The sequence below is a fragment of the Tupaia chinensis genome, unplaced genomic scaffold (assembly GCF_000334495.1).
Source record: "Tupaia chinensis unplaced genomic scaffold, TupChi_1.0 Scaffold142716_1, whole genome shotgun sequence".
Classification (NCBI taxonomy): Eukaryota; Metazoa; Chordata; class Mammalia; order Scandentia; family Tupaiidae; genus Tupaia; species Tupaia belangeri.
This window is the reverse complement of record NW_006202562.1, coordinates 4,155,095-4,168,848: the sequence shown is the minus strand read 5'-3', so window position 1 is coordinate 4,168,848 and position 13,754 is coordinate 4,155,095. Positions and strand designations below refer to the sequence as shown.

Here is a 13,754-nt window from a genome sequence, read left to right as displayed (position 1 = left end):
GCGGAATGGCCTCAGGGTGCATTCTGAGGACGCGCGCCCAGTTAGGAAGTGCTGTCACATGAGGACTTGTTAGCATCTGGCCTTTGCTGAACACCCTCTTCCTGGCTCACCGGACCCTTGGATATCCTCAGAAATGCCTCATATTGTGACCCAGCTTTCAGAAGGAAGACTGATGTTCCTGGGTTAGACGCCTCGTTCAGGTCCCAGGATGAAGTGATGGGTCAGAGGTCATGTTCCGTTGGAACAGTCTGTACCCTGAGGTCAGCACTCTATCCACAGTCTAGGCCCATCACCTGTTTCTTAAACCTCCCCTCTCTGGCACCTCCTGATTCAGTGGCCGTCCTCTCACCACCTTTTGACCTGCCTTCTGGGCTCACCCCTGCTCAACCTCACCCCTCTTTCCTGCTTTCTCTGCCACCACTCCCCGTGCCGGGCCCTGCTCCCCTCCCAAGACAAACTGTTTGTGCTAGGCTCAGACCCACTGTTCTGTGACTTCACCTTTGCTCCCTGGCTGTCCTCTCTTGCCCTTCTCTTGCCCTCTAGGCCTCCGCCTGTCAACCACTCCTTGAAGTCCATCTTGGATGCCAGCTCCTTCCTGAAACACCCTGTGGGCTCCAGCCATTCGTGACTGCTCTGCCTCAGACCTGTGTCTGTACCTCTGATCCAGCAGCTTACCGTGGGGCCTAATGCCTTTTGCCAAGCACCCTCCTGACTGTCAGAGGGAAACGCCCTGCCACTCCAGAACGGGCTCTGAGGTCACTAACTTGTATCTATCTTGTGTTTCAGCTGGGTAGGTATTTGTACCCTTCGCTATGAGGAATTCGTGCACGTTCTAATAAGAGAAGAATGTCCAAGATCAGTGGTAAGATTGCAGTTTCAGGAAGATGTGCTTTCCCATAGCCACAGGCTCCCTTCATTCAGTGCCAAGCACCAGCAGGAGATACACATCCCAATTTAAGAAGCAGGTGATGGGGCCAGCAGGTGGCATGGTAGTTAAGGCACTGGACTCCCACACGGCCGACTGTGGTTTGAGTCCTGGACTTGTTGTCTTACTTTCTCACTTTCTCTTTCTGTCTCTCTCTGGTGAGGGCAAATGCCCTATAGGAAAATTTTAAATAATAATATTAATACATTAAATGTAATGAAAAGGAGAAGCTGGTAATCAGGGACCAGGAGGTGGGCAGCAGAAACACAACTGGACCCATATGGGAGAGGCCTCAGGCTCATGCCCCAAGGCCTCTCTGCACACACAGAATGTGGGTATGCACATGATGTGAGCCAGCTGGGACTGGGTGTGGATCAAGGCATGAAGACCCTGTTTGGGGTGCTTGCCTCTCTCTCCCTTTCTCCCCCATGGAAAAGATAAGCTTTAAAAAGAAAAAGAGGCAGGTGACCAGAACACAAAATCCTCCAGAGTTTTGCCTTACCGGTCATGTGTTGATTGTAGAAAGAACTTTCTTCATATTTGCTTAAATGAATTACATGTTAACACAACCTCCTAAAGGGTCTGAAAATCATTTATTTCTAACTTGGTCTGTGTTTCCCTTGTAATTGAAACTACTTGATTAATTTGCTCAGCGAAGCCATTTTTTTTTTTTTTTAAAGCGGGTTTAAGCCCACCAACACAGTGCCTGTCCCCGGTTCTAATCTGCGGAGTCCCTAGGAGGTTCTGTTGTATTTCCATTTCAGAAATGTACATGTGTTGGAAACAGAGCCAGACCACATTTTAAATCGCTGCATTCGTTCCGGAGCCCTCCCACCTCCATATTTGTTGCCTTTCTCTTGTTTCTCAGAGTCTAAGAACACTGATGCTAAACTGGCACGGTCCCTCCTTGCCCTCAGGGCGCCAAGGGCTAAATCATTTCCTTTCAGTGAAAAATCCCACTTGCTTAAACTAGGGCAGAAGGATGGCAAGGGCTGGGGCCTGCCCTGGCTTCTGTCCCTATGCGATTTGGTGCCACTGGTTTTATCTCCACGGCTTTATCTTTGCAGCCAGGAGACTGGTGCACAAACCCCCATGGCTGGCAATGCAGATACTGCATGTGGTGAGCCGGGTTCCCCAGGAAGCCGACTGAGCTGGGAATTTCTTTTCTGGACAGGTTTTTGCTATAGGGTGCATGCACTCGCCAGAAAGACAGAGAGAGACAGAGAGACAGAAAGAGAGAAATCACCCCTCGGGGGGATGGCTATGCCACAATTCCTTCTCCTCCATTCTCCTCTCGGGATATTGGGCATGCACGCACACACGCCCGGCGTGAGTTTAAGCCACCGGGTCCAGGACTCGAACTGCGGTTGACTACATGGGAGTCCAGCAACATTGCCATTATGCTGACTGCTGGTCCCTGAGCTGGGAATTTGTAATAGGCAGTTGGTTCATTGGGGCTGTTCCTGGAATCTGTGAGGAATGGCAGGACGGAGCAGAGGGAGACATGGGACTATGATGCGGTCACAACCAAGACCTTGGCTGACCCACTGGGGGGGGGGCCTGGCCCTCAGGGGATAGCCCTGCAGAGCTATTGCACCACAGTGAGCAAGCACAGGCTGCGGGCTGCCCCTGGGAGGGATGTCCCCCAGGGTAGGATGGCTCCCTGCAGCCTCCGTCAACGGGGGCGTGGGGGGCTCAGTGGGAGCTGGGCAACAACAGCACCACTGCACACCGTGAGGAGGAGCTTCTCAGTCCTGAGGGGGACCTGGGCAGCACCCCGCAGTGTCCACTGTGGTATGGAAGTGCCCAGCCCCATCACGATTGGGCCCGCAGGTGACTGAAATGCTGTGCCTAATTAATAAGGTACAAATAACTAGCAGCCTGGTGATTAAAAAATATAATTTTCCCCCCCATTTGTTACAGGGCATATGCACTGACTGAACAGAGACAGAAAGGGAGAAAGAGAAAGTGAGAAAGCACCCCACATGGGGGGTGACCATGCCACATTTCTTCTCCTGCACTCTTCCGGAAGTCTGCGCATGCACACACACTCACCCAGGGTGTTTCTTAAGCCGCTGGGTGGAGAACTTGAACCAAGTAGTCTGTCATGTGGGATCCAACCACCTTAACCACCATGCCTCCTGACTGCCCCCCTTAAAATCTATTTATTTTATGAGAGAGAGAAAGAGAGAGAGAGAGAGAGAGAGAGAGAGAGCGCTCTCCCTCAGCCTCCCTACTGTGACCCACCTTGGGTTTCAGCCAGCCCACAGCATGGGCACATATGCACCTGGTATGCTCAGGGAGGACTCAGACATGAATCCAGGACTTTTCCCATGTGAGGCCGGGTGTGTAACCACTGCACCACTGCCTGGTCCCTAGGGTCCCCTTCCTAGAACAGAAGATGTCACGTAACTAAAATCTTGACATTGAGCCACTTCTGGCAATGCAGGGAAAGCTGAAAATGTGGGGCAATCCACCAAGTGACTGGGGGCTGGTAATCCATGGTAGGTGGGAGAGTCACACCTCACCCTTGCTCAGCCCGGAGCACTCTGTCACAAGCAGGGGCCTGCTCAGGGGAGTCCCGAAGGCCCCAGCCCATGCATGGTTATGATGGACTGCGCCCACTCCCTGGCGGCACGCCCTGGAGAAGAACATGTTTGAAAGGTAAACAAGTATGGGAAGAACTCCACTCGGGACAGAAACAGCAAAGAGGTAAACAGGAGAGTGAAAGATCTTATCTCTGACAGGAGGAGAACTCGATGCTCTGGTGGGCAAAGCTAGAAGGGGCCTGGGGGGGCTGGTCGTGCAGAACCGCACATCTCCAGTAGACACCGCTCAGGAAGAACCTGGTTCTCTCATGTTACCAGAAAACTCTGGAAGCCAGAATGCAGGTCTACTCCCTTCTTCCTCAGCTTTCTCACCCTGAAGGGTGCATATCGGTCACTCAACCCCTTTGTCACTCACCTGCTGCTGGCAGTGAGCACTGCCACCCTCTTCCCCAGGGTCTCACTTCTGTATCTCCAGCCCAGCCCTGTGAAGTGCCTCGGAGCCAGGAAAGAATGTGTTGAACAAATGGAAACTCAGGAAAATACTTTAAAGCTGTTTTCTCCTGAAGACACAATGTAATGCAGTCTGATTTATAAATATTTCTATTCGCAAATCATCCACTGCATGCTTAACAGATGTCCTATGAAGGAGACAAAAATCAAAATCGTATTAGTTTCTCCACAGTATAGAAAAGTAATGGAGCAGGAAGAATGGCCACTGATTCCTTACTTCTTGTTCTCAAACATTTTACATGGCAGGTTATTTAACTCGAGTAAGGACCCTGTGCTGCAGGCGAGGACACTGAGGCTCAATGAGGTCAGAGCCTGGATTCCAGTCAGAGACTCTGAGTTAAGAAAAAGCCCAGAGTGGCCCATATTGTGTTTTTCTGTAGCCAGGCTACTTCCTGACTCAGAGGGGCATACACATTCTTGGACTGGTAGATAGTGATAAAGAGACATTGCACGGTGGTAGTTCTCACTGTGGCTGGTTGCAAGTTCCTCCAACTTCCCCAGCAGTTCAAGTCCTAGAGATGCAGAGCAAAGCCCCACCAGCAGGATGAGAACGGAGGGCCCCCCTTCTCTCCATCGTGCAGGGCAGCCTGAGCCCAGCCTCGGGTTGTATTAACAGGCATTCAGCTTGTCCTCAGGCTATTCATCCAAAATGAAGCTCTGCTGCACACTCCACCCCAGCCAATGCCACTGCCCCCCTTCCAGAGCTACCTATGCCCCAGTTTAAAGAGAAACGAAGATGAAAGTGCCAGATTCGTTCTGCCCAAATCAGTTGGCTGCCATTGCAAACACACACAGGCACACACACACACACACACACACACACACACACACACACACGTCCCACACAGGCAATGACCGGCCCCTTGCAAAAAACGACCTGGGTTATATTTTGTGTAATGTAATTGCAGAACAGCGATTAAACCTAAACCGAGCAGAGCTGGGGCTCCCCTGGGGGTGTTACAATGCAAAACGGAATGGACAGCATTTCTGATAGTGCCCTAACTCCCTAGTTCGCCTGAAAAAGGGCTATCTTCTAGACACAGGGCATTTCCCTATCTGACTGGTATTTATTTGGTTATCCACTTGGTCAACATCGAAATGCCTAGAAACCCCGTCAAAATTCATCTGCTCAGCACGTCCTTTAAAAAGGTTACAATCCTGCAGCCCCACTCAGCATCCGTTCCTGCACTTCACACGACCCTGCAAACTTTAAGCTTCTGGTTGTTGCTGAGAAATACTGCATCATTTTAAGGACTGCTAGGGTTTGGTGGTTGTTACTATTATCGACTTTCATGTAACCTTTAGGTTCTTTCAACATGCATTTATAACAAATGTGAGAACTTACTGAAGTAGAAGAACATAAAGATTTTTTTACAAGGTGCTATAAGAAATGGATAGGGGTTCTAACACGCATTTTAAAATCTCCTCAAGAAATGCTGTGTAGATTTAGAACAGAAACGAGACTCGGTGGTGACCTAGTAACAATATTTTATAGACAAAAATAATCTTAAAAACTGTTGGCTAGAGCCGTACGCCTTGAAAGTCGAGGCCATAAAGGCCTCACGTCTATGAAGTGACCCCAGATTTCCTTGGAACTTGTTAAAAATGAAGTGAGGCTTGTGTTTTGCAGTATGTGTAAGTTTATAAAAGAATACAAATCCAGTAAGATAAAGCGGTTTGGATCTTAACATTTATTACCAAGACGACGAGACTAATGAAACTGAGAAGCTTTCTCTTAACCTATTTCTGAGACCTTGATGGGGTTAATTAAGCAAGGTGTTTTTCCTTCTTTCTGTTTTTTCCTCCCTCCTCTGTTCTTCTTCCAGACTAAGAGATGGACGCTGCTATCACAATTCGATCTTTATCACAGGTCTGGAGGGGCAGGGAAGCAGTTCTCAGTCCACCATATGGGACCCACCAAGGCCAGCATGAAAATGTTCCCCTCCACCCGGGGAATTAAACAATTAACACGAATAATCATAACAATACTAAGCTATGTTGAGCCCCCCTCCGGCTATCTGGGTGTCCAGAGAACTGTTATTTAACTGTGTTAAAAGTTGAGTTCAACTCCCACCTTCTCAGACAAGGCAATTATTCGGATTCCCCCCTTGGGGAGCATTCACGATTCATTGCCACCTCTCCTGAGCTGATCTTTGTCGGCACAAGTGGCTAAATCAATCCCTGACTCCTTGCCACCCCCAGCTCCCTGTGCACATGGCTGTGCTTAGCCAGGAGGCTGGGCTCACCTGTGTGAGAGCAGAAAGACGGGGTTCTTGGAAAATCTGGGGCAGCAAACAGACGGAGAGGGCAGTGGTCTTCCTTGTCAGCTGTTTCCAAGAGGGGCCAGAGTGACATTGTGAAAATGCCTACATGCACGGGCAGGGGGGGAGGCCGTTTAGATTTGTATTTAAACAAGTTTCCCTATGTCCTTGTAGGGCATCCACAGAGGCGAGGCCAGCCTGCCGCTTACCTCTCATCCGGCATCCTGGAAAACAATTGCAAAGCAACAAGTATCAGGTTACACCGTCCCTTCCCTTCGGAGTTTCCTTTAAAGCAGAAACTCTCAAACTTTAATGCGCTTTAGAATCACCTGGGCAGTGCCTGAAAACTCCTGCTTCCACGCTGCAGCCCAAATGATTCCTACCAGAATTTATGAGAGGGAGCTCAAGCTGTTCTAAGACTGCCCTGGTAATGCCAATAAACAGCCACCATGGAGAATCAGTTTCTGAAAGAACACTTTGCAAAAGCAAGTCTGGCTGAAGTCCTCTCTATCCAACCGCGTAAGCACTGAGCGCTGGCTCTGGATGGCTTATGGCAGCGCTGGGGACGAGTGTTCACTCGCAGTGGTGACGAGGGTCTTTTCCTGCATGCAATCTGCAGACCCTGTCTAATATTTTCCATACCGGGCAATGAGATCACAAACTCCCAAACACTAAATCAAAACCGGAGGCATTACGGGTCTTCAATAAAACCCCATAGCTTATACACAAGGGGGAGGGAGAAGAAAATTAAAACCATCACCACGCTGCGAACATACTTTATACACACGCGCACACACACATACCCATGTACACACGTGTGCACATACATGTAGCAGGCATTGGGATGTCACAGCACTTGGAGATAAAAGAATAGCAACAATAATTAGTGCAAAGCGATTGCCTAGCAGGCAATAAAAACTTACTAACAAATGAAAACCTTATTGGTACCTTAAACGAACCTGGTCATAAGACTTCTCACAGGACGAATGATTTAAGTGCTTTTGCAGGGAGAGACAACAGAGATGTGGATATGATAAGTTAAGTGAATATGAGGGAGATCCTACTTTGATAATACACCAGGACCCAAGCACTAGGAGCTTTAAGACTTCAGTGTAACAAAGCCTTTATTCCAAAACAGCCATGTTTCTAAATAATATGCTGAATTTTTTAAAAAAAGATCATTACCATCTTACTGTGAATTGTAATTTTAATCATGGCAGAAATGGGTCAGGACTTTGGCCTTGCTGTCTGTTTGCGGAAGAATCTGAAAACTACACCTGCAGATGTTCATGTTCTGTGGCTGAAGAGTATGGTTACAAAATAGTAATACTGAAGTATTATAACAAAAACAGCCTGCAAACCTCCCAACTCCCCTGTTTCCAGGGCTCAGACTATGCTTTTGAGATGAAGATTAGAGAGGACTGACATTTAATCAGAAACTAGAAGAATCCAGGTAAACAAGACTAAATTAAGACAAAGGGCTACGCTGTGTTCTTCAGTGTCATGTCCATCCTCCAAGGTTGATGTCCACAGAGGAGCAGATGTTTCTAAAGCATTGTCCTTCATTCAAGGGCTGCGAGTTTCCGGCTGGTTTTAATTAGGCTGGGCCAGTGTGGATGTGTCACGTGTGTCAATATTGCAGGCTGATCGAGTCTGTTTGCAGGGACGTCCTCGAGCCTGCAGGAGTCCCTTGTCCTCCACTGCCTGTGTGTCACACAGCCAAGCTCTAATCCTTTCCCAAACGCCACTTCTGTCCTACCACACTGGCTTCGCTGATACTGCTCTTCTTCCAAGTACCCAGGAGATATGCTCCATGGGAATTTTCAGTTTCCCAAATATTTTCACTTTAATATTGCTATGTAGACTCTCAGCACTGTCACATAAACATTTGTGAGCGCTCACTGCAAAGGTGGAATTCTGACTAGTGAATAGAGCTGTCTGCAGGCTCTCTTTGTTAGCAAAATGAAATAACTCTAATTGCACAGTGTAGGAACTTTTATATAAGTGGACATCAAGGCTTATCCGTGCTCTGTGCTCTTTACCAGGGAAACAACAGCAACAACTGGAACTTTGGATTTCACCCCGTAAGGGTATCCGCGTGAGAGTTGCAAGGACTGGAACTCCTGCAGAAGGCTCAAAGAAGCCATTTCTTCTTGCAAAGGGCACCAGACTTCAGTGGTTTATTTTTATCAACCAAATGCAATGTTTAGAATGTTTCTACGGCCGGTGGTATTGTGGTGCGGTTAAGGCGTCTGGATCCCACATGGGCAAGTATGCTCTCTCGAGTCCCAACACAGAGACAAACACCCCAGGAAATCTCCGGGGAAAATGGAGGCAGGAGATCATGGTGTGGCCATGAGGGGGAGGGAGGGGTTCTTTCTCATTCACGTTCTCTCTCTCTCTTTGGGCACAGCAGCACTTTATAGTGAAATTTTAGAAAAATTTTCGATTTCAAAAAGGAATGATATAAATGTAAAAGTTCCCTGCATCCCAGGGTAGAAAGTATCTTAGCTCTTCATTTGTGATGCTCAGTTCCCTTCTGTTTATTTCCTCTGTGTGTGTGTGTGTGTGGGGGGGTGTCTCTCAAATTTGCTTTCTGATTTTTTTCCCCTATGCTTCCAAAAGGAACTTAGAACCTCTGGCCCTCCACTGTTTGGTTATTTAGGGGAGAAATATTAGTCTATTTCTTTTTTATTCATTTCCACTTTGGAGAAACGGAAAAAATATTATTTAATTCTCTCTCTCCGTGCATTTCCAAGAACATTACCTGCGCTGTAGCCAGTGTATGCCCTAGCCAGTGTGGGCGGAAACGGCGTGCCATCCCCAATAACAGACATTTTCAGGCTAGCGAACAGAACAGAACGCGAAGAACCACCTTCAAGACCTCTGCAGGCACAAGCAGGCCAAGGGAAAACCGGCTTTGCGCAGAGCGGAGAACGATATTCCTTGTTCCTGGAGCTCTGTTTCGGTGCTAACCGGCATGCTCTTCAGCGCCTTTCTTCTGGGGTCTGGGGAGTCGGGAACCAGGCAGGTGCCGGGAGGCAACGCGCCCCCCACCTGAGAGTTCCCGGGGAGGAGAGGCACCAGTCCAGCGTTTGAAGTCCCTGGACCGGCTGGCGGAATCCTTCTCCCCATCCCTACTCTCCACCCCATCCCTAGGCAGCTCCTCCCCGGGTGGCCTTGGTCGAGATTTCCCTTATTCTCTTTGACCCGGAGCTAGTTGGCTGTTTGCGTTCCGGTGTGGCTCAGTTCTCCCCATACATTCCCTTGCAGGTAGCCGCTTCTAATTTAGTTCTTTATAAGATTTCTTATTATTATTTTAAAGTGTGGGGGACCAGCAGTTAGCGTAATGGCTATGTCGCTGAACTCCATGTAGTCGACCGCGGTTCGAATCCCTGACCCAGTGGCTTAAACTCATGCCTGGTTCGCGTGCGTGCATGCCCAAGATCCCGAGAGGAGAATGGAGGAGAAGGGCTTGTGGTGTGGTCATCCCCCCTGGGGAGTGATTTCTCGCTTTCAGTCTGTCTCTGTCTTTCTGGCAAGCGCACGCGTCCTATAGCAAAAAACAAAAACAAAACAAACAACAAAAAACAACCTCTCCAAAAATAATAATAATAATAAAGTGTGGTGTGACGAGATCTTCGCAAAACTGGGAGGCGGGGGCGGCGATATAAACTGGAATGTAAAGCGCGTAGCCTGCTTGGTGTTTTTAAGAAGTAAGAAGAGGAAAAGACTGCGGTTTGAACCACCCGGCTCCCGGGCACAGCGCACAGCAAGAGCCAAGGCAGGCTGAGCCAACCGCCCCTGGAGCAGGGCTGAGCTGGTAGGCCCAGGTGCGGTCCCGGTCCGGAGGATCCTGGGATCCCGACCCCGCGACCCAGGCGGAAGGTGGGTGGGTACCTCGGCTACTGCTCGCGGTTAAGCCCAGGCCCGGGTGCCTCCGGAAATGTCGCCTGTATTTTCTGCCTTTGGTTACTTCTCAGCAGAAGCAAAACGCGCACCTGCGGGACCCCTGTCGTACTTTCACCTCCTTGCTTAGGTTTCTTCTGGAAACCCTGAAATGCTTGGGTCCCAGAAATACCACTGCCTGTTACACATTTCGTTTCACATCCAAATAACTCCTGAAACAGTCCAACCAAAAATCAGAGCGACCCAGGGGACGTGTTGCTCCAAGGGGCCTTGTGCAGAGCCCCTGGCTATCCTGCAGCCTGAAGTGTGGGGTGCTGCGTTCACAACTCAGTCAGGGAAAGGCCAAAGACCACTCATCAGAAAGCCTCCCCACCGCCAGCCGCAGGAAAGGCACCCACTTCATGCCCCCTCTTTGACTCACGCGTTAGGCACTGAGCTTGCCTCTCCTTCCTTTCTCGCCTTGGGAGACTTGGGTCATGTCCCCAGGCCGCTCGGAGGCCCTCAGATCAGCCCTCATGCCGCAGTCGAACGAGGCAAGTCCCGGGTTCGTGCGGGCGCTCTCATCTCGGAGACTGCGGCGTCCCTGGAAGTCGCTCTTCGCTTTGTCGCTCGCTGAGCTCAGGGCGCGCACAGCTCCTGGGCCAAATCAGGGCAAAATGCAGACCCCGTGAGCCCTTCACCTCTGCGCGCTCGGCGATCACCAGTAGCCTCCCCGGGCCATGGAGACCGCCACGCCGCATACCCGGGAGGTTGGGCGGGAGAGACGTTTCTATTTCTTCTGCAATCCCACCCTTGGGCCACCTCGCCCCTAATCCGGCTCGCTGCGCGGGACCGTCGGAGCCTGACCGGGGGCCGACAGGGGGCGACAAACTGTAAGACTTTTCCCCGATGCCGCGCCGTACAGGGGGCGGCCGCGAGCGTTGTGTGGTCCCGACCGCGAGCAGCTGACTGCTGTGGAGCCCACGAGGGTGAGGCGAGGCCCCGCGGGATCCGCTACCCCTGGGAGCCCGCGGTCCCCATCCCTGACTCTCTCCTGAACCCTATTCCCAGCTGTGGGAGACCTTGGGGGAGAGCAGGAGAGTGTCACCTGGGAGTCCTTCCTGGCCAGCGCCCCCGAAACGTGCTGGCTAGGTGAAGTGGAAGTTCCCTGACCGGTGGGTGGGGGGACCTGCTCTCATGGCGGCACAGCTGGCTTTATTCTCTTTTATTTTTGAGTGCACCTGGCGGCTCCACATCTATAGCGGGGGAAATGGCTGTAGTTACTTTACCGGATCAAGGAGACCCATAGGGGATGAGGCACAGATCCTGTATTTCTCGTATCTCCCAGACCCAAGGTCCAGAAATCAATCTTTCTTGGTATCTCACTCCCGACTTGAAATTTGGGCACAGCAGCTTAGATCAGAGGCTGGCAGGCTCCAGAACACTGGAGATAACTGAGTGGGACATGACCCCACTCCGGGCAGCTTCGGAGCTTCAGTTCCGCTGGCATCGCGCATGCTCAGCGCTCTGCTCCTTGCAGTGCTCCTGGTACCACGGAGCCCACCTGGATCCTAACCATTCCTCTTTCAGTCCTTACACTACCGCTGTGCTATCTGGAATGAGCCTGATCTTTCCAATGGAGTCCCCATTCCTCACTACCTCACTCTCTGGCCAGTACACCCCAAAGCTTTCCCTGCCCCAGTCCCCTCCAAGCTGTTCTCCAAGCCAGAGGCTGCACTGTGTTCTCCGTGCTGCCAGAGAGCAAGAGCCTCATTTCTTTTGAACCTGTTATTCCCCCTTCCCCAAGGTAATGTTTGCCAGTGACCCCCAGCCCCAGCCCTGCAGGGCTCAGTACACACCCTTCAGAGAGAGCCCAGGATTGAGGGAGGGCTCAGGGTCCCTAGATGACACTTCCATACAGGCTGATCAAGAGCTTGGGATGCTGTCTGGCAGGCAGGGAAGGAGAAGGTGTCAGGACCTCTGTCTGTCTCCCCAGGCTCTGCTAATCAACCCCTCAGAGCCTCCTGGCCTCCTGGCCCGTGTAGTGCAGAGCTCACAGCTCTCAGGCAGGGGGCTTTTCTGGTCTCTGGAGGAGCCCCAGGAATCTTAGCTGTTCCTACTCTCCTTCCTACTCCTCCTCCCTCTTGCTCTCCTGCCAAGTTCAGCCCAATGCCCTTGACACTTACTGGCCCCTAGGGCCAAACCCCCTGGTGGTGGCCTCCTCAAGTTAGTTTGGTGCAAAGTCGGGAGCCCTCCCCTCACCTGCTCTCTCCTGGCTCTCCTGGATCACTCGTGGGTGGTTGTGGTTAGAGACTGGCCTGGGTGTCCAGGACTCTTCCAGGATGGTGCTGGTTAACTTTTAGGCCAGGACCAAGGGCTTGAAGGTCTTGCGACTCCCCTACCACACACACCTTAGAAGGAGCAAGGACCATTCTGTGGTGTTACAGAGACCTTCTGGAGGCAAGGGTGCCGCAGGGGCTGCAGGATGGCTAGGTCAGGCTGTCTGTGAATGAGTGGTGCCAGATGCCACAGGAACCTGGGGCTTGCGGAAGGGGGACTTGGGTCTGCAGGCCTGGAGCTGGGCCTATGCATATTGCCTCCAGAGGACCTCTAGGACACACTTGAGGTCACAGGACACCGAATCTGTGCTCCTGGAGACCACAAGTTGGAATCTCTTTTCTGCCAGTGCCATCTCTTGAAGACGAATGAGTCCTATGGGTAGGCCTGGCTGTAGGAGACCGGATCTGGAATGACCTCTCTGGGGTCACTGAAATCACCCCATTACTCTGAGGGAGTAGATGGCTATTGGTCATTGTAAGAGTCCCTGAGAGCAGGATTAGGGAGTCCACCAGAAACGGGAAAGGTGGGGGAAGCCGCACACTAGCCTCCTTGGGCCCTCCTGGACAGGCATGGTGCAGACACGTCCATGGCTTCCACCGAGTCCAGGTACTGATCTCACTCTTAAGGAGGGCCCTGCCCAGAAAAGGAGTGGAGCTGGATGCAGCCACACTGGAAAAACTTGCCACCATCAACTTTTATTCTCTGCGACCTTATTTGTAATGGTGGTGGATGTGGTAAGAAAACGAAAATCAAAACCCAAACTAGAGCTACCAGTAGTGATGCTTGTACTAATACTACTAATCAATTTGAAATGACTTTGCCATCATTCCCAATGCCAGAGGGGTAGGGGACAGCAAGGGGTTTGGGGCCGGTGGAGGGTCCCAGACCCAGCTCCATTTGGGGGTGTGTGTGTGTGTGTGTGTGTGTGTGTAAGGGGGGTGAGTTCCGGAGGGGGTGGAGGAGAGCCGAGGGGGGAAGGACGGAGGACAGGGTAGAGTTTCAGGGCGGGGAGGGGGGCGCCAGGGCGCAGTGACGGGAACCAATGAGCTGCCAACTCGCGCGTCTCCGGCGTGACTGCCGAGATTGACGTGGAGGACACGTCAAATTGATTCTCGCACGCTGCAGCCTCCCGGTCAGACGAATTTCTTCCAATCGGATGAAGTTCACCTTGGGCCTTGGGTCGCGGGCGTGGAGCGTGTCCTGGGAGCGCGCGGTAGCAGCGGCGGCAGGCCCTGGGGTGGGCGGCGGCGCGCTCGGCGGCCGCGCACAGCGCGTCTCCGG

At 51.5% G+C, this 13,754-nt stretch overlaps 1 protein-coding gene across 1 annotated transcript in view; it reads left to right on the top strand.

The window, feature by feature from the left end:
• Nucleotides 1-13,629: 13,629 nt before the first annotated feature.
• PAX1 (paired box 1) overlaps nt 13,630-13,754 on the top strand; it is a 9,217-nt gene continuing 9,092 nt past the window's right edge. Inside the window, exon 1 of the mRNA XM_006163662.1 lies at nt 13,630-13,746. Coding sequence (XP_006163724.1) covers nt 13,630-13,746 — 117 coding nt within the window. The remainder of the gene's footprint in view (nt 13,747-13,754) is intronic.